At 49.5% G+C, this 23,991-nt stretch overlaps 1 protein-coding gene across 2 annotated transcripts in view; it reads right to left on the reverse strand.

The window, feature by feature from the left end:
• Positions 1-22,642, reverse strand: part of LOC145715355 (xanthine dehydrogenase/oxidase-like) — a 59,025-nt gene extending 36,383 nt beyond the window's left edge. The window contains exons 1-11 of one of the 2 annotated variants that reach the window (XM_081795199.1): positions 22,507-22,642; positions 16,086-16,143; positions 14,171-14,267; positions 12,632-12,740; positions 9,287-9,413; positions 8,280-8,341; positions 5,111-5,179; positions 4,696-4,782; positions 3,422-3,563; positions 967-1,059; positions 212-363 (exon numbers count right to left, since the gene is read on the reverse strand). In XM_081795199.1, the coding sequence (XP_081651325.1) occupies positions 212-363; positions 967-1,059; positions 3,422-3,563; positions 4,696-4,782; positions 5,111-5,179; positions 8,280-8,341; positions 9,287-9,413; positions 12,632-12,740; positions 14,171-14,267; positions 16,086-16,143; positions 22,507-22,548 (1,038 nt within the window). In that variant the 5' untranslated portion in view covers positions 22,549-22,642. Of the gene's footprint in view, positions 1-211; positions 364-966; positions 1,060-3,421; positions 3,564-4,695; positions 4,786-5,110; positions 5,180-8,279; positions 8,342-9,286; positions 9,414-12,631; positions 12,741-14,170; positions 14,268-16,085; positions 16,144-22,506 lie in introns of both variants that reach the window. The other variant, XM_081795198.1, reaches the window with a different exon arrangement.
• Between the last annotated feature and the right edge of the window lie 1,349 nt (positions 22,643-23,991).

Raw genomic sequence — 23,991 nt, forward strand, 5'->3', positions numbered from 1 at the left:
GAAGCACCTTTGGGGCTCCATCCCAGCCCTACTGAGTCGGAATCTCTGAGAGCAGTGCCCAGGAAACTGCATTTTTAACAAACACCCCACAAGTTCTAAGCACTAGAGTTTGGGGCGCACCAGATCTTCAGCAGAGGACAGACTAACGCATCTGCCTTGTGACAAAAGGCCCCATGACCTCAGCCTTGAGGGCTCCTGAACAGGGACTCACCGCCACAGACTTGACCTGCTTCCCAGCAAACCAGCGCAGCTGCTCCAAAACACCTTTGAACACCTCTGTTTGGTGGGCAGGAAGGTTGGCGACTGCATCGAGCAGCGTCTTTTCCACAAAGCTCAAGGGACACGAGGCTCCGAAGGAGATACCTGGGAACACGTGCGCAGAAAAACAGCGATTCCCTTCACAGTTCAGAAAACATTTGGACACACAGCCCCTACGATGCTTTACTGGTACCTGAGTGACGATGAACCAGCTCTCACATCCTTATAAGGATGAGGAATTAACGCCCAGAGAGGTGAAGTGACTTGCCCCATGCCACCCAGCTAATACACCAGCCAGGACTGAACCACAGCCCTCTTGATCCTACAACCAGAATGCTCACTTCTCTAAACCAGTGGTTGTCATCTCAATAAAATCAGATCTCTGAGGGAGAAGTCCTGTTTTTTTTTGAAAGTGCCCAAGATCTCCCAGCACTGACCCCCTCCCCCTGTGAGCGATTCTAATGTGGAGCCAGGATTGAGAATGACTGTGGAGAATCTCACAGCCCCCTTGCCCACTGGCAGTCTGCCACAGATGCTCAGTGGAGGAAGGCAATGAAGGGGGTCCCTGCTCCCCACGCAAGGCAGCTCCAGGAGAAGCAGGTGGCCGCGGAGCCAAAGGAGAGGCTCTCCTGGCACCGGCCACCCCTCCCAAGGGACCCATCCGCAGCATCACAGCCTTCCGTGGGCTCAGGGCAAACCCCTCCTTACCCTCAGGTCCATGCTCCACTGAATTCAGCTCAGGGATCCAGGCTGGGCAGACCATCTTAGGAAACAGCTTATTCTTAAATTTCATCTCAATGCCTCGAGAAAAACAAGAAACCCGAAGTTAACAGGCTTCTACCAGGCGGGCCTCGGCATTGTTCCCACCACGCACACAGGACCTATGACATATTCACGATCGCATCATGCTCTGTGGGTGTCTTAGGACTGGCAGGTGCAGGAGATAAGATGTGGGGTTCAGTGCGGTTTCCACACTATCAGCCGGCAAACTTGTCTTTCTCTCCCTCCCCCCAAAAATCCTAGTGGAATTCAGATGAGATGAAATTCTTTTTTGCCTTTTGATTTCTTTTATCACCCAGAAAACCTTCCTTTTTTTTAAATTTAGCTTTCTGACTCTGTGCTTGGACCTTCAACACCTTCAGATTTTCTGCTCTTCAGTAAGGAGAGCCTGCTTGATCCTGTCATACACACTTCGCACACATGGAACCACCGTAGGCCCTGCTGACGTATCTTTTAGTGTTAAATGAGATGAAATGTGAATTAACCTGTGTGTGTGAGTGTGTGTCTGTGTATGGGACAGGGGTGGGGGATAATAGATGAAGCTGCAGCATGCTAAAATATGTCAGTAACCTGTGTAAGCACTTTACATGTTTTAACTCATTAAATCCTCACAATAGCCTTGGGAGATACTGTGATTTTCAGTTTATAGGAAGAGAAACTGAGGCACAGGAAGGTGAGGCTCTTGCCCACATTACACAGCTAAGAACAGACAATTCTTAGAGTTGGGGTATAATAGTCCTAATAACACGAAAGTCTAGCATTCAGACAAAAAGGAAAATCGTCTGAGAGAGAAAACATCAAATCTGCCTCCTGGTCCCCGACACCTGCCTGAGCAGGACTTTGCAGGACCACACGTCTCTACCGGCCTTCTGTCAAGTTAGAAAGGTCTGTGAGCAGACGCCCCTCTGTTCTGTTCCTGAGACCTGGTTAGCTCTGCCCCTCCAGCCCCTCCCACAGACCTACAGTTGGGAAGGTTCAAAAAGAAATGTCTGCCCATCCTCCCCACCCTCTCGGGGGCTATTCAGAGTGTCTGGTGGGTGGCCCAGGCTTTGCGGAGTCTGGCCTGTTTGAATACCGGTTCCCAGGATAAAGACTGCAGACAAAGGCCATCCGCAGCCTGTCTTGACAAGGTTCTCTCTATGCCCGGCTTCCCCAGCACCCTACCCTGGCTGTCAGTGGTTACACTGCTGCGTGTATATATAAGGGAGAAGGGGTGAGGCAGAGGGAGTGGTCGTAAGAAATTCCCTCTCACTTGGAGCTCATGAAATGTTTATGGATTCCCTTCTATTAGAATCTAACTGGGTCCAGGATGTTAGGTGACCCATGACAAGGAACATGTCACATGTCAAAGGAGATCAAAGACTCTTCCAGACAGTCGTCCTCCACTTTAACTCCTGCTGCCCTGGACCCCAGGGCCACAGCTACGCAGACCCTCAGGACCACATCACCTGAGGCACATCTCACGTGTCCACGTTACTGCAGCTGGGGTCTCTGTACCACACCTGTGCTCACGGGGCCGGGGCCGCATCTGTACTCTGCTAGCTTAGAGCCAAGCCAGGCCCTCCTCTCTGTGTCCTCAGATCCAACAAAAACCCAGGACCCAGGGGACTCTTTCCAGAACAACAGCCAGGAGTCTCCCACAGGATGGTTGTGGTGGCTTAAAAGTATGTCGATTGCCCCGAAACCAGAGGTCCTCTAAGACCTTGGCTATGCCACGATCCTCTCCTTGGAGCCTCCCTGGGCTTGGGAGCCAGCAAAGGAGAAAAGGGCCAAGCCAGCTCCAGGAACGGATGGACATTAGCAGCGACCTGGGCACCTCTGCTTCCATCCCTTCGAGCACTGGGGAAGAGAGCTACACATTCCCCAGCCACCCTGGCCCATTCACGTATTGTGAGCTTCACGTCCCAGGTGGTGGCAGGAACAGGGCCGGTGGCCACAGTTGTTGGCAACACAGACACAGTCACATTGGCACATCTCTCCTTTCCCTTTACCACATCACCCCCCAGAAAAAGTGGGGGACGAGAGAATGTCATTTCTGGAACCCCTAGCATCTGTCACTGGCCTAGAACCTTGACTTCCACTGTTCCCCCCTCACTTCCACTGGGAGGTACTCCAGAGAACGAACGAAGACACTGATCTGGGTAGCCCAGCTCCTCCCACAGTTCCCGGCACATAGCTGGCACCCGACGTGTTTCCGGAGAGCGGTCAGTAAGGATCTCATCCAATACTCAGAACAGCCCTTTGAGGAGGTGTTATTCCTCCCTGTATATAATGGGAACCAGGGCCAGGGGAGGAAAAGCAAGTTTCCTGAGGACACACAGCCAGCGTGGGGTTGCCCAGGCAGACTGGCCCCCTGCAGGCTGCAGGCCGGGCCCGCTCTCACCGATCTCCGTGTTCCCCACCACCAGCTTGGCCTCGGGGTCCTGGGCTTTGAGGTCCAGCAGCTCCTGCAGGGTTGAGGCCTGGATCCAGGTCACTCGCTCGCCTTCAAAACGCAGCTGCTTCTGAGGAGTATCTTTCAGCCTCTGGAAAATGTAGTTTCTTGCCACACAGTCTCCTTCCTACGGCCATTCCCTGATGAATTTAGGTCCCCAAAGGGGTCTAGTCTTCTACTGATCCGTTCAATACTGAATTCAGAACGAGGATCCAGGTCCGGGGAGAAGGGAGGGGAACTTGCACGTACTGAGGCAGGGAGGACGTGGCACACACATGATCTCACTTAGGCTTTAGGAGACCTCCGGGGAGGAAGCATCGTTAGCCCCACCTTTCACAGGTGCGGGATGAACCTGAGGACCCAGGACGTTATGGGACCTTCACCTGCCACCAGGTGACCTGAACTGTTCTGACCAAAAGCCCAGGTTCAGTGCAGTGCCCCCTGCCCCACCCCCGCTGTCCCCAGCAGGTGCAGTGGACAAGGTGTGGGGGGGACGAGGTAGCAAAGGAAGGGGTGTCAGGAGGGAACGCAGCAGAGGCTGGTTCTAGTGTGTGAGGGGTGACGTGGGGCTGGGCGAGAGAAACCCCAAATCAAACTGACAGTTTGTTCAAGGTTGCACGATCCAGAGAAAGGTGTGCCGGTGGCCTGCCCCAAAGCCCTTCCTTCTGTCCCATTGGACTCAACAGGCTGTCTTCATGTGCTCAACACCCCCAGGGAATCTGCACTCGGGAACTTAGAGAGAGGCACGATTCTTTCCTTGCCATGAATGTGGGAGCGAAGAAGCAGAATCGTCACGGTGGGAGGGTGGGTGTGAGAGTGCCCTTAAACCAGAGCAGCAAGCCATGCATTGTGCCCTCTGAGTACAGCTTTGCTTCTTTGTTGTTGGTTTGTAAAATAATGGACTGCTTGCAAGGAGGAGAATGGGTGCTAAGGGACTTACTTTTACACCCGACGTAGCCAGGTCAGCAGATGCTTCTGGAGCACCTGTTACTCTGCACAGGGTCCTGGAGGGATCCACTCTCTGTGCTCAGAGTGACATGTGTGCGACAAGTGTGGGTCCCTTTGGGAGTATGTGACAGAGGGACTTGACCTCCAGTGTCAGAAGGAGAAAGGAAAACCCAAAGGACAAGGACACAAAGGTCCCCATTGGTATGAATAAAGTGGGTCTCCAGGGGCTCATGGCACACAGACTTAGCGGGGCCTCTCCGCGGGGCATCACCTACCAGCAACTCTGGGGGGAAGATGGGTTCCTGGGTGGGATCCAGGGGCATGAACTCCTCCGGGTTGAATAGAGATGGCGAGAGAGTGATCTGCTGGGAAAGGGAACAGATGAGTGATACCTCATCTCCTCCTCTAAAACGCCTGTATGATCTACCCAATCCTTTGTCCAAGCGAGCTTGTTTGCACCTCCCCACCCCCACCCCAGCAGGCTTGGCGGGGGGCCGTGCTGCTCCTGGGAGGCAGGAACAAGGAGGTCTCGCCAGAGGCCCCGGGGCTAATGTGCACATTCACCCCCCACTCAGGGTGGGCATCAACGTTTCCTCTTCTGGCCGCACTGCTGAGGTTGTGAAGAAAGTCTGCTGCTCCTTGGATCTGAGATTGGCCCCCAGGCTTCCAGAGAAAGGAGGTCCCACTCACCTTGTGGTCTGTCTTCTGGTTCATGCAACAGTTCAGGTCGTTCCCACTTCCTCCGCAGCACCCACCATCCTAGAAAGATGACAGATATTCACACAGAAATATTTGCAAAGAGTTTGCACAGAAGCTACAGATGCTGGATCGTGAATATTCAACGAAATTGAGGCCTGCTGCTGTGCCAGCATCAGTAGAAACAGCCGCCAGCCGCTCCTATTCCACTGACCTCTGCGCAGACGGAAGACCTCTGCTCTAACCACTCTCCCTTTCTTGGTTGATGGAGACTAAGTCACTCATGACTAGACAAGTAAGATCTCTCCTGGAAGCACCAGGAAATTTTGAGAAAATGTCTCTATTAAAGCTAAGTCCTACTCTACCAAAACATATCTTTAGCTCCATTTTCTCCCTTTATTCTCTGGGCCCCCAAGAGCCTCTACTTCTACATCAGTCAAGCTCTGAGGGGGCCCGGATGGCCTCTTTCCAGGCTGGGGTCTTGTGGAGCTCCTTCAAAGCATGTCTGGGCCCAGTGTTGGGTTCAAAGAGGTGTCCAGCCAGTGTGCCAGATGACCTCACGAAAGCTAGACATACTTCCCTCCTCACTGTGATCCTATGCTTGAGGATGGGTACAGGTCTGATGACCCATCTCCCTGGGGAAAGACTAGCTCAAGATCTTTCAGGGTGCCAGGGGCAGAGCACAGGGTAGAGCTCCCAGAACGAAGGAAATGAGGGTGGGGAAAGGGTGGGTCCACCTGAGTGATCCATCCTGAGAAGACGGGAGTCTCAGCTCAGGACCTGGGAGACACTCTAGAATCATGGAATCATGCTCAGAGACAAAGGTGGGAGAAATTCCCAGACATTGCCCCGGGCACCCCTCCAAGGCAGCCAGTTTCTACAGCAGCAGGTCTGGGGTGGCCCTTCTGCACTTGAATCATGGGAAACACCATTCCGTGCTGCCAGTTCCCAAGGGATGAGTCACACCCCCACTAGTGGGCCCAGGAAAGTCCCCAAAGGGCCACGGAGGCTGAAAGTATGGCCTTTAAGAAAGTGCTGTTAGACCTGTCACCAACAGAGAACCCTGCCCTGGCCTCAGTCCCTGCACGTGCTGCCCCGTGCACAGCCACCTTCTGCACTCACAGCCTTGCCTTGGACGTCACAGTGCTGTCTCCTCTGGACCCTCCCACCACGGCCTTGCCTTTTCCTCTGGAAGAAATAAATGTCCCTGTAGTGTCTCTTCTCACCTGTCTTCCTGGAGAGGGGTGATGCAGGAGAATCACCAGGCCCTAACCAAAGCGAGGGAACCTGCATACAGCAAGCCATCGGCCTCGCTCACCCGGTGCTTGGCGGGGGAAGGATATATTTCCCCAAAGTACCCTTTCCGGATGAAGTGTCAGCTCATTCTTCCTGACATTGTTCTTCTTGATAATCCATTGCCATGGCCATGACATAAATTACTGGGATGTACAATAATGTGTCACTCCCTCAATGTCTAATGTCAATGAGGTTGGATAAGGCTGGGTTTTTCTCCCCTGGAGAGATTTCTCCTTTTCTCAGCGTACTAGACTACTAGGCTTGTGCTCGTTTTACTGTTCCTCCATTTCCTTCCCTGCTGCTAGATGGACAGTGCCATTTCTTGCTGTGAACAGTGTGCCTCCTTCTGGCAAATCCTCCTCACTTACCTAATGTGTGCTATGGGCATGAAAATGAGGTAGGCAGGTTTGTTAGAATGGTGGGTAAAGTCAGAGTTCAAAGGCTCTGAATAAGACCTTGGGGACAGGGGTCTCCAACGACTGGTGTGCATGAGCTTCTGAGCACACCCTGTGTGCGAGTCATTTGGGGAGCTCAGGCCACTCAGCTCTACACCGCCTGGCAGCTGGTCGAGGACCATTTCAACGATGATAAAACTCCAACCCTGAGAAGGGACATAACCATCTACTACACTCAAAAGCCCTTCACTTTTTCAGAAAGTAGGAGGGCTGATAAGATTGTAGCTCTTTGAGAAGCCTCTTAAGAAATAAATACGTGGGCGAGATTAACAATCCTTGGCTCTCAGGGAAGCTTGAGCAATTTATGTAGATCAAATATTGCGTGAGAGAAGAAATACTTAATATTTAAGATGTGCCAGGCACTGTTCTAAGGGCTTTACAAGAAGTACTTTCCACAAACACTATAAGAATTATTATAGGCATTATTATAATTTCGTAATATTATTACAATTATATATGTATTATTATAACGTTATAATATTGTATGTGCCATTATAATCCCCATTTGAGAAACAAGGAAATTGCCCAGGGTCATACATCGGGTAAGTGAAAGACTAGGATTTGAACCCAGGTCTGCAGACTCCAAGACTGGAGGAGTCTTTGGATCTTTTTCATTTAAATCCGCACCTCCTTGTTCTTTGTCATCAAACGCCTTCAGCAGAGTGGGCTGCCCTCCCTCCCATAGGCTCTGTCTGTGTCTCCACTCTTTGTGGTCATCTGGATACAATATCCTTTTCCTAATGTAGCACCCCGAAAGGTCAGTGAAAGGCATCTGACTCTGCCCCCAACCCAAAATTAAATTGAGATGAGACGGTTTGATTGGGGTCAGAGTCAACTCGACCCTGTTGGGGGGCCAGGTAGAAGCTGGGGAGAGAAGCCAAGGAGGGAGAGGCCAGCCCTCTGTCCGCCTCCCCTGGCAGATGGCAGGTGTGTGTCGTGTTTATGTAATCAGCGCCCGCACAGCCAGCCCCAGACTTCTCCCTCGGAGGTGTACGAACACTGCAGGGATTCACACACTGTCTGGAGACCTCATTAGCAGGTTTATAGGCCCCACAGGGTGCCAACCACGGAAAGCAGCTGGGAGAGGAAGGAGGAGAGGCGCAGCTGCGGGGTGGGCTGGGTTGTTACTTAACACCAGGGCTCAGCACCTGGGCCACAAGAGCACTGTCAGACCCAAATGCCCTGGAGGAAATTAGCCTTGGGCATCGTGCTTCTTCCAGGAACAAGCCTTCCCTGGAAGGGAAGTCCTCGTGCTACTGACGTGGACGGAACAAAGACAACAGAGTCCAATGCAGGTAGATCCACCAGCTGGCCATCCCCCCTTTTCCTCTTCCTCCAGGGGCCCTTGCACCCTGCCAACTGGGATTTTGGAGTGTCGCTGCTTGAGGAGCTGTCCCAGAGCCCCCACTTACCCTGGCGAAGGTCCGGAAGCCCTGGAGGATGGGTCTGTAGCCCGTGCAGCGACACAGGTTTCCTGTGGGCCAAGGGACAAAGCTGCATTGTCAGCACAGGCACCGGGGGCAGGTGAGGGGCTTGTGACTTTACTCCTGGCTCAGTTGAATACTCACTTTACATATTCTGTTGTCTCTGCCTGGAACACCCTGTCCTCCTCCTCGTATTTCTGACTTCAAAACATCTATCACTTCTTCCAGGAAGCCTTCCTACACTGCCCAGACCGAATCAGGTGTCTTCTGAGCGCTCCCCTGGTGTCTGGTCATGGCCTTCTCAATGAGTTTATCAAACTACATTATAGTCTCTCTTCCCATTCAGACTGCAAACTCCGTGAGCATAGAGACCATCTTTCATCCCCTGGGACATCCCTGTGTCCCTTGTACCTTGTATAGTGCCTGACATATGATAGGACTCAATACAACTGATTGAGTCGATGATGAATTGAAATGGTGAAAGGACGCAAGTCTTCTCTGTTCAATTCAGAGGCACAGACACCATGCCCAGGGTTCTGGGCCCATTCACAAAAGACCAAGTGGGAAGCCAGTTCCTGCCCAAGGCTCAGAATCACAGCCACCTTCCTCATTAAATGGCCTTTGCAGGATCCTGTCTAATAAAAGCTGAGAAGAATAGAAGCCACATGACTAGCCTCTGTGGAATTTTCCACATGATCTCCTCCTGTGCCAACCAGGCAGTGCCACCCCATCCGAGCGCTGAAGGACACCTCGGGAAGATGAACACTAAGGCAGGAGACCCAGGAGGTCTCCAGACCATGTGAGTGTTCTTCAAACTCAGAGAGGGCTAAGCTCCCAGCAGACCGTAGCCACCACGCTGGGGTACCTGAGCCTTTCCTCCAAAAGGCAGTGTCCCATCTCCCAACCCATTCCTGGCTGACACTCTGGCCCTTCCCTAACCTCCGCAAAGCCCCAGCTGCTATTCGACCCCTTAGGCTGTGCCTCCAGGCCCGTACCTTGGAAGGCATCCTCGATCTCCTCAATGGTGGGCTCAGGCTGGTTCCGGAGCAGCGTGTACATGCTCATGACGATGCCAGGGGTGCAGAACCCGCACTGGGAGCCATGGCTTTTGGCAATTCTCTCCTAAAAGGGACAGACCACGTACACATATGCATTGGCACAAACGCTCTCAGGCTCTCTAGATGACCCAGCTGAAGCCAGTCCACGTCGACAGGTGGCGTGGGGTAGCAGTCACTGCACAAAGTCAGTCTTAGTGCTGACTGTGGCCTTGGCCAGGTTACCAACCCTCTCGGGAGCCACAGGCCCCTCATCTGTATCATGACGACCACCCTAGTACTTATCTCTGGGGCTGTGGTGAGGATTTAATGACATAATTCACATGACACCCTTGACATTATCATACTTGGCACATAACAGGTAGTCGACCGATGCTAGTTATTCACAGAAAAGCCTCTTCAAAGAAAACTGACCAGTAGAACCGGAAGGACTTCTCACCCTCCATTCTCTGCATTGGACACAGGACGAAGCAGGCCCAGAGTTTTAAAACATTTAGCCAAAATCGCACATGGTGAATGGAAGAGCTGTGTCATATTCTTTTAATGCACTAGCCTGCAATCCAAATCAATTAGCAGTTTAAAAACATTTTTTATGTTTATTCACTTTTCAGAGACCTGCAGAGACAGAGTGTGAGCAGGGGAGGGTCAGAGAGAGAGGGACACACAGAATCCGAAGCAGGCTCCAGGCTCTGAGCTGTCTGCACAGAGCCCGACACAGGACTCGAACCCAAGAACTGTGAGATCATGACCTGAGCCGAAGTCAGAGGCTTAACCAACTGAGCCACCCTGGCGCCCCTCAATCAGCGTTTATTAAGAATGAGATGAACATGGGGTGCTGGGGTGGCTCAGTCAGTTAAGCCTCTGACTTCGGCTCAGGTCATGATCTCACGATTTGTGAGTCTGAGGACCCCATCAGACTCTGTGCTGACAGCTCGGAGCCTGGAGCCTGCCTCAGATTGTGTGTCTCTCTCTCTGCCCTGCCCCGCTCACACTGTGTCTCTGTCTCTCTTTCAAAAATAAGTAAACATTAAAAAAATAATAATAATAAAATAACAGATGAACACATTTTTTTCCAAACTGGAATATCACTACATTCTTAAGTGAAGGAAACCCTTGAAGTCCAGTGGGGACATACGAATTTGGAAATGTGTCATATAGAAGATTTTTATGCAAGATTTTTCGTTCAAGGAGATTCTCCATATTACATTATTATTATTATCATCATCATTATTATTGTCTTTTCAGAGTCTCTCCTGGGACTTATGTTAAATAAAATTGCTAAAATATTGCATTTCCAGTGCCTGGCATATATGTTCATCCATTTTATAAATATTTACTGAGAGCTTAGTACATGCCACACATGGTAAGGCACTGGAGACAGAGCAATGAAGAGAGACGAGGTCTCCAGTCTCATGAAGTTAGTAGGGAAACTGACAAAAGAGACAAGAAAATTCCAGGTGGAGGCCAATGCTATGTAGAGAATTAGTATAAGCTGACAGGACCCGGAGTGACCAGTGGCTTACTTGGAGGGGTCAGAAACAGCCACTCTGAAGACGTGACTTGGAAGTTGAATTAATGACCTGATTTGGATCAGGGAAGAGTATATAGGATCTAATTATGTTTGTTAAGAATCATTCTAGCTCTGGCTACGTAATGGTTTCCAGGGGACAAGAGTAGAAACAGGAACCAGGACACAACAATGGTCCAGGCAAGAGGGAATGTGACTCGGACCAGGCAGTAATTGGGGAAACTGACAGAAGATGAAGAAGCCATTGTAGGCTTTGGGAGTCAAGTAGACACCACTTCTGGATGGATTGGGTGTGATACAGGAGAGAAGGAATCACAGGTGACTCCTAGGTCTTGTCTTGAGCAAGTGGGCAGATGCTTTTGCCATTGATTCAGAGGGAGGAAGACTGGGGAAGAAAGAAGTCAGGGGCCAAATAGGATTTGTCAAGTTTGAGATTAGACATTCACATAGTGGTGTCAAGTAGGCAGTTGGAAATATGAAACTAACCTGTGAGGAGAGGTCAAAGCTGAAGATATAAATGTGAGTGCTGTGCACACGTAGATGGTATGAACTTGCCTAGGGGGAGTGTGCAGGGCAAGAGGAGAAGGGCCCAGGCCCCAGCCAGGAGGACATTGCAGTAATCAGGACCTCCACCGGCAGGGAGCCAGCACAGGGCACCAACTTGGAAGTAGGAAGAATTCAAACAAAGCGTAGTGTCATAGGAACCACAAGAGAAAAGCCAGTGGAAAAGCGGGAGTGAAATCTGGCTCTACAACAACTTGGGGCCAAAATAAGTGCATTGGGAATAAGAACCTGTACCATTGGAAATGAGGGTTTTGGCTGATTATTCAGACATGATCCCTGTGTTTAAACTGTTCTTTCATCTGCTTTCAAAGAAATTTAAGCTCAAAATAAAATTTCACGCCTCCCCTAGAATGCAGCCAGCTTGCTCAGCCAGAGGCCCTGACCCCACATTCACGTAAAAGTGCCCAAGAAAGGCACGATCTGAGCAACATGTCTCCTCAAATGGCCAGTGGGCCTGCCTCTGGTACCTTCTGTGACTATAATGTCCAGAAGACCCCTGCATCAGTTTCCCCACACTCTGGGGACAAGGGCCTTCCCTTCCCACAGCGCTCTGCTATCATTTCTTTCCACGTTGCCCCAAAGCATTGGATTCTCTCCACAAAACCTCTCAGATTACTGTCCACTCTTTGTACCTAATTTCCATCCACTGCCAGGTGGCCTGATACCATCAGGAAAAAAGCCTCGGTCAGACATTCAGATGCCTCTATTCTCTTCTTAAGCCCATCCTAACCTCCATGTTAGTGACGATAGAGGCATTGTAGTTCACATCTGTATTTTCTGCAGGCAGGACATGAGAGGAGCCATGGAATTACCATTCGAGGGAGCAGGGAATAGGCAGCCTTCTTAATCAAGAGCACAGAGCTTTTGGAATCTTGAATATGAGATGACAGGGGTTCCCTAAGCACACTCAGGGGGCTGGGTGGGGAGATCCATCGCCCCTTCCCCCTTCGAGCTCTGGCATGACCCGACTGCCCTGGCCACCAGATCTGGTTGACCTCGTGGTTCCCTTGGGGTCATGCAATGGTCCCAGGAGGGAGCTTTCGGCCTGAGGCCTCGTCTTTCCACCTCATCACCCCCAGAGGAGATGGAGAGGTGGCCGGGCCACAGCACCTCCCGGCCAGGCAGTAACACTCAGCCTCACATTCCAAAGCAAGTCTGTAGCCCTTGGCTGAGCTTCTGTTTCCTCCAGTTACCTGCACAGGATGCAGCCTCGACTTGGTGCTTCCTATTCCTTCCACAGTCGTCACGGCAACATGATGCAAAGAACAGATGGGGGCCAGGCAGGCATTGGCAGAAAAGTGGCTGGAGCCCCAGATTAAGGTCATTTCATTGTCCACACAGGCCATCAGAGACTTTGAGACGCTTTGTGTCATTACTCCTCACTCTACGTTACATTCTGGCCTCTTCCACCGCTGTCCTCAAGTCTCCACCCAGGACTCTGGGCTAGCAACAAAGGAAGCCCTCCCCCCCCTCCCCCCCGCCATGCCCCGGGGAGACACGAGCCCCTGCAGGGTCCTATGGAGCATGCATCAGTGCATCCTAGGCCTTCGAGCTGGAGCACGGGCGCCAGGGTCACCCGCAGTCACCTCTTAGCCCGACCCTGGAGGCTGAGTCAAGAGGAAGTTGCCACAGGTTCCAGGCACAGTGTATGCTCCTCTCTCTGTAGGGCCCTTCCGAAGCCTCTCCAGTTTCAGAAGCTCCAGTCCCTTTTGCTCCCCAGCTCTCAGCTACCTCCTTTTCTCCCATGCTCTGTGGGGAACAGGGAGGGGCAGTCCCCGGGGAACATGAGACACCAGCCCCTTACACAGAGCTTCCTGATATCCATTTTTCTATGAACCCCTCATCCATTTACTCAACATCAGTTACTGAGGGCCAGTCACATGCCAGGCATTCTGCTGGGGGCTGAGGAAATGGAGGTGTGTACGATGCTCTTTAGAAGTCTGTGGTCAACTCAGGAAAATAGAAGCCAGCATAAAGATGCAATCTAAAGAGTTTATAGTAAGCGTTTCAGGAGGGCTGAGCACAGGGCGCTGTGGGACCTGCACAGACAAGGGGTACCCAACCCAACCTTAGGAGGTCAAGGAAGGCTTCCCGGAGGAGGTAATATTTTACCCAGTCTGAAAGAGCTAGCAAGAGTTAGCCAACTAGAGAAGGCCTAGAAAAAGGGCACTCTAAGACTTGGATGACAACTTATGCAAAGACCAGGAAATCAGCGGGAAGAGAGTGTTAGGAGTCCACAGTTGTCCCAGGGGTGGGATGCTGGTCCAACGAAGGGAGAAAACTGGAGAGGCAAGGTGGGGCACACCCTCCTCTATGGGCCATGAGTGCTAAGCACAGTGATTGGACTTTATCCCATAGGCAGTTGAGACCAAGTAAAGCATTTCGTGGGATGGGAAATTAATCTGGATCTTAGAAAGGTCTCAGGAGAGCCTGGGTGGCTCAGTCAGTTAAGCCTCTGACTTTGGCTCAGGTTATGATCTTGTAGTTTGTGAGTTTGAGTCCCACGTCCGGCTCTGTGCTGACAGCTCAAGCCTGGAGCCTGCTTCGGATTCTGTGTCTCCCTCTCTCTCTGCCCCTCAACCTTCATGCTCTGTCTCTCTCTGTCTCAAAACTAAATAAACATCAAGAAAGGTCTCGTGTGCATGCACACACACACATGCACACACGCACTCACAACCTGACCCCTGCATCACAGTCCTTGCATGGACAATCAGCCAGCTGGCAAAGGATACACGATCTTGTTCTGGAAACGATCATACTTGGAAAGCATCACCGTGCAAGCCCCGCAGCCCCCTTCTCCACAGCCCAGCTTGGTCCCGCTCAGCCCCACTGGATGGGCAAGGGTTAAGGAACATGAACTCACAGAAGTGTCTTTGCTGGGCCGCTGGGAAGTGCATGTGCAGAGCCAGTCATCACCCCACATAGGCTCAAGCCCCTCAACCCAAGGAGGCAGCAGACCCACACAACCTCTGCCTCCAGAAAAGGCTGCACTGCACTCCAGAAGGCAGAGAATGGGATCATCCCCACTGCACAGAAGAAAGGTATCAGAGTCCCATCAGACAGCACCCAAGTATTCCCTGGGACTGGGGTCCCACTGCTCTCCGATCCTGGAGATTTTTCTTGACTGCAGGGTCTTCCTGGCATGCTCTTCTAGGCTCCCAACCCTGTGGTCTCACTGAGCTGGTGAATCTGGCACCTCAAAGGCTGAGCATGTGGGGCAGCCCTCACATCACCCCGGCTGGGTATGCAATAAAACCACTCCCGCCTGAAAGAGACTTTGATCTATTCTGGGACCTACTGAGTCTCACCTCTTCACCTTGAACCTTTTGGGTGATGAAGTCCAGGAACCAAAATTAGGGTTGGATGAGGAGCTTTTGAATATCCACATAGGCTATGTGAACATAAATTAAAAGGAAGATTCTTTGAGGTTGGGGACCACTATTGGAGCCATCTCTTACATACACTGGCAGAAATTGATAACTTTGAGTTTGCTAACATGCCTAAGGAATAGGCCAGACTTGCCCTCTCCAGATGGAAAATCCAGGACAAAGTACACGAGAGCCAGACACCATCTGATAAGAGGCGAGTGAACTAGAGGTAAGGCCATGGACTTCAGACTTTTTTCTGTGGGAACTGAAAAAATCCTTTGTTGTCCCAGGACATATCACCTGAATGAGCCACTGGACATCCCTGCCCCTGGGGTGAGAGGAGGTCAGGATGAGCATCATCCCGGCAACCAACCCTGAATAGTTTCCAGTATGGTCAGGAGGTTAAGAGCCTGGCTCTGGGCTTTAGCCTGGGCTCTGTTAGCATTTGCCCAGAACATGAGCAAGAAGCAGGACCTTCTCATGTGCCAGCCTCACTTCCTCCTCTGTCAAAGGAATGGCTATGGGGATCAGTGAGATCACATATGAAAATCACCTTGAACTCCACCTACATATAGTAAGTGTTCTTTCAATGCCACCTCCTATCATATTTTCTCTGTTGTTTCTGTTCTAGGGTCTCAGAGTACTTTCCTACCTTGAAAGACCACAAGGTATTAGATGTTACAGAACCCTGCCTTCGCTGAGGGAAGAGGAGCATCCCAAGGGCCCCTCAGGACTCCACTGTCCCGTGCCTCCTGGGGCCTACCATCTCCACAATGGATGGCACCTCTATACAGTTCCCCAGCTCAGGCATCCTTTCCCAAAGAACACCCCTTCCTCCGACCTTCCCTCCGCCTTCACAGAGCTGGGAAGATTGCCAGGAAGCCCTCTATGGGTCAGCAGGGATCTCCTGAGGAAGGCCCCCTCCTCAAGGGGAATGGCGGTGAAGCTTAACTAGGGCTAATGAGGGCCATTCACAGCTCTTCATTTTACACACCCTGGATTAAACCCTGGCATCACTTGAGTCTTACCTGGAAGAGATCTTAAGAAATATCAGGAAGAATCATCTCAGTGGACAGCAGATAATTTTACTCCTGGAAGGTTCAGATGACTTCCCAAAGTCACACAGCTGCTGAGTGACAGAGCTACAAAGCAGGGGCCCAGAGCCAGACTCTAGGGCTCTGTCCTCCACACTTCATGGCCTCCCACCCGTCACCAGAAAGTGACATAAGGCCTAGAGAATGAGTCCCCATCGCCCCCTCCCCCTCCAAAGTCAGGATACATTTTCTTCTCAGGTAGGCCAAAAGGGTTGTTTCTGGGTCCGCATTCTTCTCCACCACCTATAAGAGTAAAAACAAAAAGAAAAGATATCCTAGGTATACTTAGCCACTGTCTTGCCCAAGAATCTGTGGAGTTAATAGGGATGTGCTAAATATATCATGAAAACCAAGGTCTTTTTCTTGATAATTCCACAAGAATGAACATACGATCTACAAGCCGTTCTGTGTACATGCCGATATTTTCCAAATCTAAAAGTCTTAGTGCTTTGCTCTGCATCTACCACGGAGGGCTTAGGTATTGCGCCTGCCGTGTTGGGCTGGCCAAGGCAGAGCCCCCTTAAAGTCAAACATCTCATTTCCAGCTGTTAGGTCACACCTGTGAATGCCAGGGACAACTAAGAATGGCAGCATGCAGGTCTCTGGCTATGCCTCCCAGCATGTACATTCTCAGACGGTAGAGAGCCAGTCTGTTGGCCTGTGGTCACAGGGAATATTGTGTGTGTTGGGCTAGCACAGTCAATAACATCAACACATGTGAGATGTGGAGGAGATCTCAACCCAAAGGTCCACAAATGATATATTCAACAAGATGAAAATGTGGTCTACAAAGTGAGGTACCAGTTTTCAGTGCAAATAGTCAAAGGAAATCCATGACAACCTATTTCACTACTCACATTCATCATATGTTATCAAGGGTAATAGGGTTTGGGTGATTGGGATGATTAAAGAGAGAATTTGTGACAAGAATTTCTTTCCAGAGAATGGTACTGTGAGACTTACATCTTGTTAAGCTTGAGGAGAGGAGGTATCTCATGCCTCAAACTTTGTGAGGGGGCTTCCATAGCCCTACATGTGAAGCTAACATACAGCCATTGTAGACAGGGGATATAGCGGTCTGCATATCTAAAAGCTAGAGATAGGCTTACTGAAGAAGAAATGGCAGCATTGGAATTGGTGAGCACTCTCAGAGTTTGGGAAAGCAGAGGATGTGGAGGGTTGCCTGAGGACCTAGTGTAGTCCATGCAGAAGAGGGAAAGTTGGTGTGGAGTTGTTTAAATCATCCCCAGAACGCTGACTGTAGAGGGCGATGGGACCTCCAACAGAGTCTGTGTGGAGTAGTCCTCCCTAAACTGGAGACTGAGGAAGAGCTGCAGGCCAGAGGAAAGCACATGCCCGATGTCGTGAGACTTACAGTTGAATGCTCCCCGTGGTGGGAAGCCATCTTAACCAGCACTGATTAGATGAGAACTTTCTTGCTATCCTCACCTCTCTATCCTGAACTGAGACTGTGTATGGAAACTTAGAAATGACCACAGCACTGCTTTATTGATTAGGAGAAACCCAACAAGTCATAAAACTGACAGAATTTGCCCCTTGAAGAAAGTTTCAAGGAAAGTAGAAAAACAAATTAGCTTTCTTTTATTACACCCCACAGATCCAGTTTGTCCAAAGTCCTGGTTACAAAGTGCACACAAGGAGTTATTTCTTTTCTCTCAGAGAAGTCATAAACACACAAATAAAGATTCCTACCTCCTTTCCTGCAGAAAGAAGCCTCTTAGCTTACTACTACCCCCCAAATTGTAGCTTCTGCTTATCGTCCAATTTGGTTTTCATCACATCTGGCCCCTGTTCTGTGCCTTTCGTGCCTTCCCATATGTTCAAGATAACATCCAAGTTCTTTAGACTGTCTTCCAAGGCCTTTTTCCATTATGTTACTAACCTTCATTTCCAGCCTTTTCCTCTTCTACTTTCCTGACAATCTAGACTTTATACTCCAGTGAAACCTCTCCGGCAAACACTTTTTATATCACTCCAGGCACACCTGGTCCCACCTTCCTTGAATTCCTACAGAGAATGGCTGTGCCACCTCACAGCACGGCCACAGGGTTGCTCCGGCAAATACCACAGAATCCTCTCTTGACAGGGCCAGTGGGCATTCTGAAGGACAAACGCTTCATGGGGATATGAGCTTAGGAAATGCTGGGTTCAGCAGATTGCTCTGATAAAATTTAAGCATCAAAACAAATAATAGCTCTAATGGATTATAAACCATTAAATAAAACTAAAATTTACGAGTCCAAAGTGGTAACTGATAAATAAACAGGCTGGAGAGAAAGAAAGTTCTTTCTGACAGAAGAGTTCCAACTAATGAATACAGTTAGCCTAACCTTGCAATCAGCACAATAACTGACCAAGTCAAGAAACATCAATGGGAGCTAAAACTAGTGGGTGAAAGGTTGATGATCAAGATAGTTTCATAGACTCAGAGGATCTTCTCATGGATTACTGATTAACTCTAAAGAGTAAAAAAGTAATCTTACATTAGAGAAAACTGGTGGATGCCACCATAACCAAGTGATCAGAGTTTGCATCCCAAATAATGGAGGAGACTGACACCATGTGCCTCCTGATGCAACGCACTGAGAACCACTTATCGCTTCTCTGGAATTCCTGCCCAAAATGCAGACTCTGAATCTAATCAAAAGAAAGCATGACACAAACTCAAAATGAGAGACATTCTAAGAAATAATGGTCTAGTCTCTTCATAAACTTCAGTGTCACAAAAGACAAGGAAAGCTAAGGAGCCATTCTGGCTCGAGGGAAACTAACAGACATGGCGACCAACTGCCGGAGTATGACCCTGGGTCCTGGGCTTGGGACCCTGCCATGGTATGACCCTGGGACCCTAGGAGAAGTTAAAAATGACATTATTGGGGACATTGGAATATGCTGCAGAGGGGTGGCAGATTAGATAATAGTGTTAGGTCAATACCACATTCCCTGATTTTTAGAGACACTGGCTCTATAAGAATATTCTTACGCTTGGTTTAACAGGTAAAATGGCATTATATCAGAAATTTACCCTCAAATGGTTCAAGAAGAAAATTGTATACTCTATGTATTTATTCCTATAATTACATACATAAATAAATATATAAAATTAATTAGGTACTTATATACATCTATATATCTACATGCATATCTATAAATAGATACATAAAAATCTAATACGTGTGTGTACCATATAAACATCTCGATGTGTGTGTGTGCGTGTGTGTATGTGTGTGTACATACAGAGAGAGAGAATGACAAAGTTAATGATAAAGTAAAATGTGACAAAATGTTAAGTTGGTGAATGTGAGTAGTCTGTAATATCTCTTTGTATTCTTCTTACAACGTTTTAGGCAAATTTAAGATAATTTCAAAGTGCAAAGTTTACAAACTAAATTTCTTGAGTAGAGGATTTCTAAGGGCTTTTAGTACTCATGCACTCATTCTGTCCTCATTAATTGGGCACCAGTTATGTGCCAACACTGTGCTAAGTGGTTTAAGAAGGCGGGGCGGGGGGAGGGAAATGGGTGATGAACACTGAGGAGGGCACTTGTTGGGATGAGCACTGGGTGTTGTATGTAAGTGATGAATTGTGGGAATCTACCCCCAAAACCAAGAGCACACTGTATATACTGTATGTTAGCTAACTTGACCATAAATTATATTAAAAGATAGTAATAAAATAAGATTCTGGGAAGGCATTAAAAAAATAAACAAACACACCCTCTTCTAAAACAGAAAAGGTATATCTGAAAAGAGGGTCTCATGGGGAGAGTTTTCTGTGAAACACATTTTGCAATATATTACTTTGCCGAATGAAAATCCTTCTCCTTAACTGGTTCACAAGCTCCTGAATGGCTGATGCCTGGTCTTAGAGATCATATTCCTCCAGTGTGTACATACCCCACAGGCTTAGTCTACGGAGGAGCTTGTAAATGGGGGTGAGTGAGTGAGTGAGTGAGTGGAAGCCACTGAGAGGCTCTCTGTAGCTGCCACCTGCTTCTTGTGGGGATCACTCGTGGACACCTTTGGCTGCGCCCCACGTGCCAAAGCTGCCAGATTCCTCCAGGTGCCTCAATCTCCACGAAACGGAGTCACTGCCTCTAGAATCCCACCCACCAAAATGACTGTCACTACGATAACACCAAAATCCTAGGCAGTTCTTTCTTTCCCTCCAACTCTGACTCTACAACAGAGGATATGACACTGGTCATCAAGGCCCATCACTGCCACAGAAAACACTTGAGGTATTTGATCAGTGGCATCTTATACCCTGTCCAGAACCCGAGCTGGTGGAGACAGAGTCCTGGACGGTCTCACACAGGGAGAATAAGAGGCTTACATTTAAGAGTGAGTCACTAATTTCTGGGGTGCCTGAGTGGCTCAGTCGGTTAAGTGTCTGAATTTGCCTCAGGTCATGACCTTGCGGTTGGTGGGTTTGAGCCCCGCATCGCGCTCTGTGCTCACAGCTCAGAGCCTGGAGTCTGCTTCAGATTCTGTGTGTGTGTGTGTCTCTCTCTCTGCCCTCCCCCACTCATTCTCTCTCTCTCTCTTTCTCTCTCTCTCTCTCTCTCTCTCTCTCTCTCTTTATTTCAGGAATAAACATTAAAAATTTAAAAGAAAAAAAGAGTGAGTCACCAATTCCAGCGGCTTCTCTGGTAAGTTCTCTGCATAATATCCAACACCAAAAGAGTTAGATATAGAAAGATCTTGGAAATAGAAATGGAAACAAACTTATTCACAGCTGCCTTGATCTGCCTGGGAATCCCTGCTTGGTCTTGTTTCCCAAGCAATGCTTTCACCTCATCACTTCTTATACTGCCTCTCCCCCTTTCTAGCAGATTCTCAAGAGGCCACAGGTTTATAACTTAGAACCTGAGTATGCATCACAGACACTGACAATAGGAAAAGCTTCCAGGGATAGTAGAGTTTGATGTGATGACACCATCTAGAAATATGAAATTGCTCTTCTAAAGTGAAACGAAAATACGTGGGACACAGCTTTGCCAAGCCAGTTGGACCCTGAAATGTCCTTTTCAGATCCAGTGGGTCACAGCACACCATCCCTAAAGAAGAGCAGAATCTTGTCCTGTCACACACAAACTGATGGCATAACAAATAATAGAATCTGAGACTAAGACACGGCCTTGGAAGTCACTGAATCCAGGTGCTCACTCGCAAACATTGACCAGAAAAATGCCACAGAAGATGCTTTGTGCGGGTAACCCTTCCAGAAGGCCAACTCTACTGTTTCTTGACACTCTCCAACGCAACCGCTGAGTGCAACAAAGTTGTTGGAAATGTCAGATGCCAAAGTCTCACAAGCGTCAACAGGGAAGTTTGCCCTGCCTCATGGCTAGCTGCCAGATGCCAGTCCCGAAAAGAAATCTACAGGGAGAGACACAAGAACCCGGAAGAACACGGCTGACCTCATCCTCAGTGCCTCCCGGTGGCACCACTCAAACTGAACCCGACGGTCTTCAGAGCATGGATGTTGCCATGGCTCACGCAATTCCCTTGCTAGTCATGCAAACACATCCTGACAATTTAACCACTACCCGCCCTGTGAAGTACATTTTCGTTCTTGAAAATTACCTCAAACGTCACCCAATCTCTCAACTCAAAAGTGCCAATAGAGCAAAACAGATAAAACTACCCTTGTTTGGAGGGGGTTGGGCACCTTGGACACATGGCCATTTACAAGATAAAACTATGGCTGTCCTTTTACTGTCCCTCTCATTCCCTACTGAGTTTCTGGAGCAGGCCAGGGTACCCCAGCAGTGGTGGGGGAAAGGGGATGGGACTAGGCACGTGCTTACACCCCCCCCACCCCTCACCTGCAGTGAAATTGGCAAAGATTCATAGCCTTGCTGTGCCTGGAAGACTGGTACCCACATCATAAGGCCCCCTCTGCTCCACAACCCCTACCTTCCCCACGTCCCTATGCACCAATGGAGGTCACCCAAGGGGCTATTTTATCAAAGTAAGAGACTAGAAACATTTATTGCAATACTGGGGAGGGGGGGAGGGGGAGAGAAACATGCCCCTTACGGGGAGGAAAAAAAAAAAAAAAACTGTGGCTTGCCACAAGATGTCAGTAAATGTCCTCACAAGTTAGCTGTCACATTTACGTATGTGAAATATCTGAATCAAAGGCTACGAACATCTTCTTTCCCGGTATTAGCAAGAAAACAAGTTCCTGCTTCTTCTCTCAGTAAAGACAACAACGAAAGCCTCAGGGTGTGTTGGAATAAACACAAAGACGGAGGCGTGGTGGGTGACCTCCACTCTCACCCAGGAAGGACCCTGTGCCCTTTTCCAGCTTTGTGCCAGGGTCTCTGCTGCTGCAGAGTCGCTGGCAACTGAGACCGCTCTTCTCGCCTGCCTCCCCCCCACTCCTTTGCCCCTGGAGTGTTTTGACTGTGTTCTAGCTCTGAGAAGGTTTTCTCTCCCCAGTGTTACCCCAAATGCAGCAAGCCTTTGGAGGGAGAGAGAGAAAGAGAATAGGAAAGAGAGAACAGGCCTCTTCCAAAGGACAAACTTCCATTCGGGGGAGCGGAGAAGCCAGTCCAAAGGCTAGCTCGATCTTACCTTTTTGCCATTCACAAAGAAAACCAACTCATCCACTGTCATTGTTACGGGGTGGGGTGTGGGCCCCCTGCCTCCAGGTGCTTTGCTCCAAAGAGGCACCAGCAGGTATGGCCCCTTGACAACTTGGAAACTACACCTCCCAATAAAATGAAACCTGGCCAGCCAATGGGAAGAAACCAGCCTAGAGCCTCAGGGCACAGGGTGTTCTTGGCAAAAGCTACCGGTTTACATAATCAAGAAAAATGCAAACACTCCTACATGGTAAATCGCCCTCCCCACACCTGTGTCAAAGAGCACAGTGGAAGGACCGTGAAGAAACCCAGAAACCCGGAAGGGGAGGGCCTTGCCACCAGGTGACCTGCTGTCATTAGCACTGCCCTCATGGAACCTGCTTCTTCTCCCCGCTGCTGCAGCCACAGAAGGAAGAAGGGCCATGTGCAGAGCCACGGTAGTAGAAATGACCCACACCCTCCACGTCCACACTTGTCATTTTACCATTCAGGTTTACAGCAACCCAGACTCAGCACTTAGACAAAGGACTCATTCTCCCACAGCCTGGAGGACCACAGGGGTCACAAGCCACGGAGCCCAGTGATCCAGAAGCAAAACCTAGCATTGGACCTCAGCATTGTTGTCTTCAGAACTCAGCTGGTTTCATCCTGTAAATGGGTATATGCATGACCCCAAGAGCTGAGTGCCTGAGAGGCAAATGATACGTTTTAGTAGTACTTGGTAAGTTTGCCAAGAACCCAAATATTTCCAACTACTGCACCTGTATTCTCAACAGCACAAGAAAAATCATCCTGATAACAAACGATTTTTGAAGTTTTTCTTTTGTTTATTTCTCTCAGGGAAAGGCCTCTCATTGGCTCCCAGAGTAACTCCTAAGAATATTTCAAAATATCAACAATAAACCAATATACTATCAATAAATTAAAACAGCCACACCATAGAGGCACAGGCCAACTTAACACAGAGCTGAAAGCCTTCTCCCATCCAGTATCAATTTCTGGTGTGAACACACCTGAACGTCGCCCACCTGGACGGCGCCATAGGCTCTCTGTGGTCAGCACCCACCTGTGCCTCCCAGCTCACACACGTGCACACACACGAGTGTTCCCGCCCGTCTTCTTCAGTCCTCTGACAACGCACATGGCTACTCAGCCAGCCTCTCTGATGGAGGTCACTTGAAGGAGGTCACTTCCCCTGAGCCCCTCGCAGGCTACCTGGAGGAAGAAAGGAGGATCAGGCAGAAGTAGTCGGTGTAGCAACAGCTCACTGAAACCGCAGACTGCCAGGACACTGTCAACACAATGCCCTCTTGCTCCACAGACTTTATTTAAGCAGGAGATGAAATCTCACTTGTAGGGTGACCAAGCGTCCCTGTTTGGTCCCCACTATCCTGCTTTAAACACTCATACTGGGACCAACCTCTCAGTCCAGAACAAAGTGGGATGACCCGTCACCATAAAACAATGGCTCTTA

The sequence above is a fragment of the Panthera onca genome, chromosome A3 (genome assembly GCF_046562875.1).
Source record: "Panthera onca isolate mPanOnc1 chromosome A3, mPanOnc1 haplotype 2, whole genome shotgun sequence".
Classification (NCBI taxonomy): Eukaryota; Metazoa; Chordata; class Mammalia; order Carnivora; family Felidae; genus Panthera; species Panthera onca.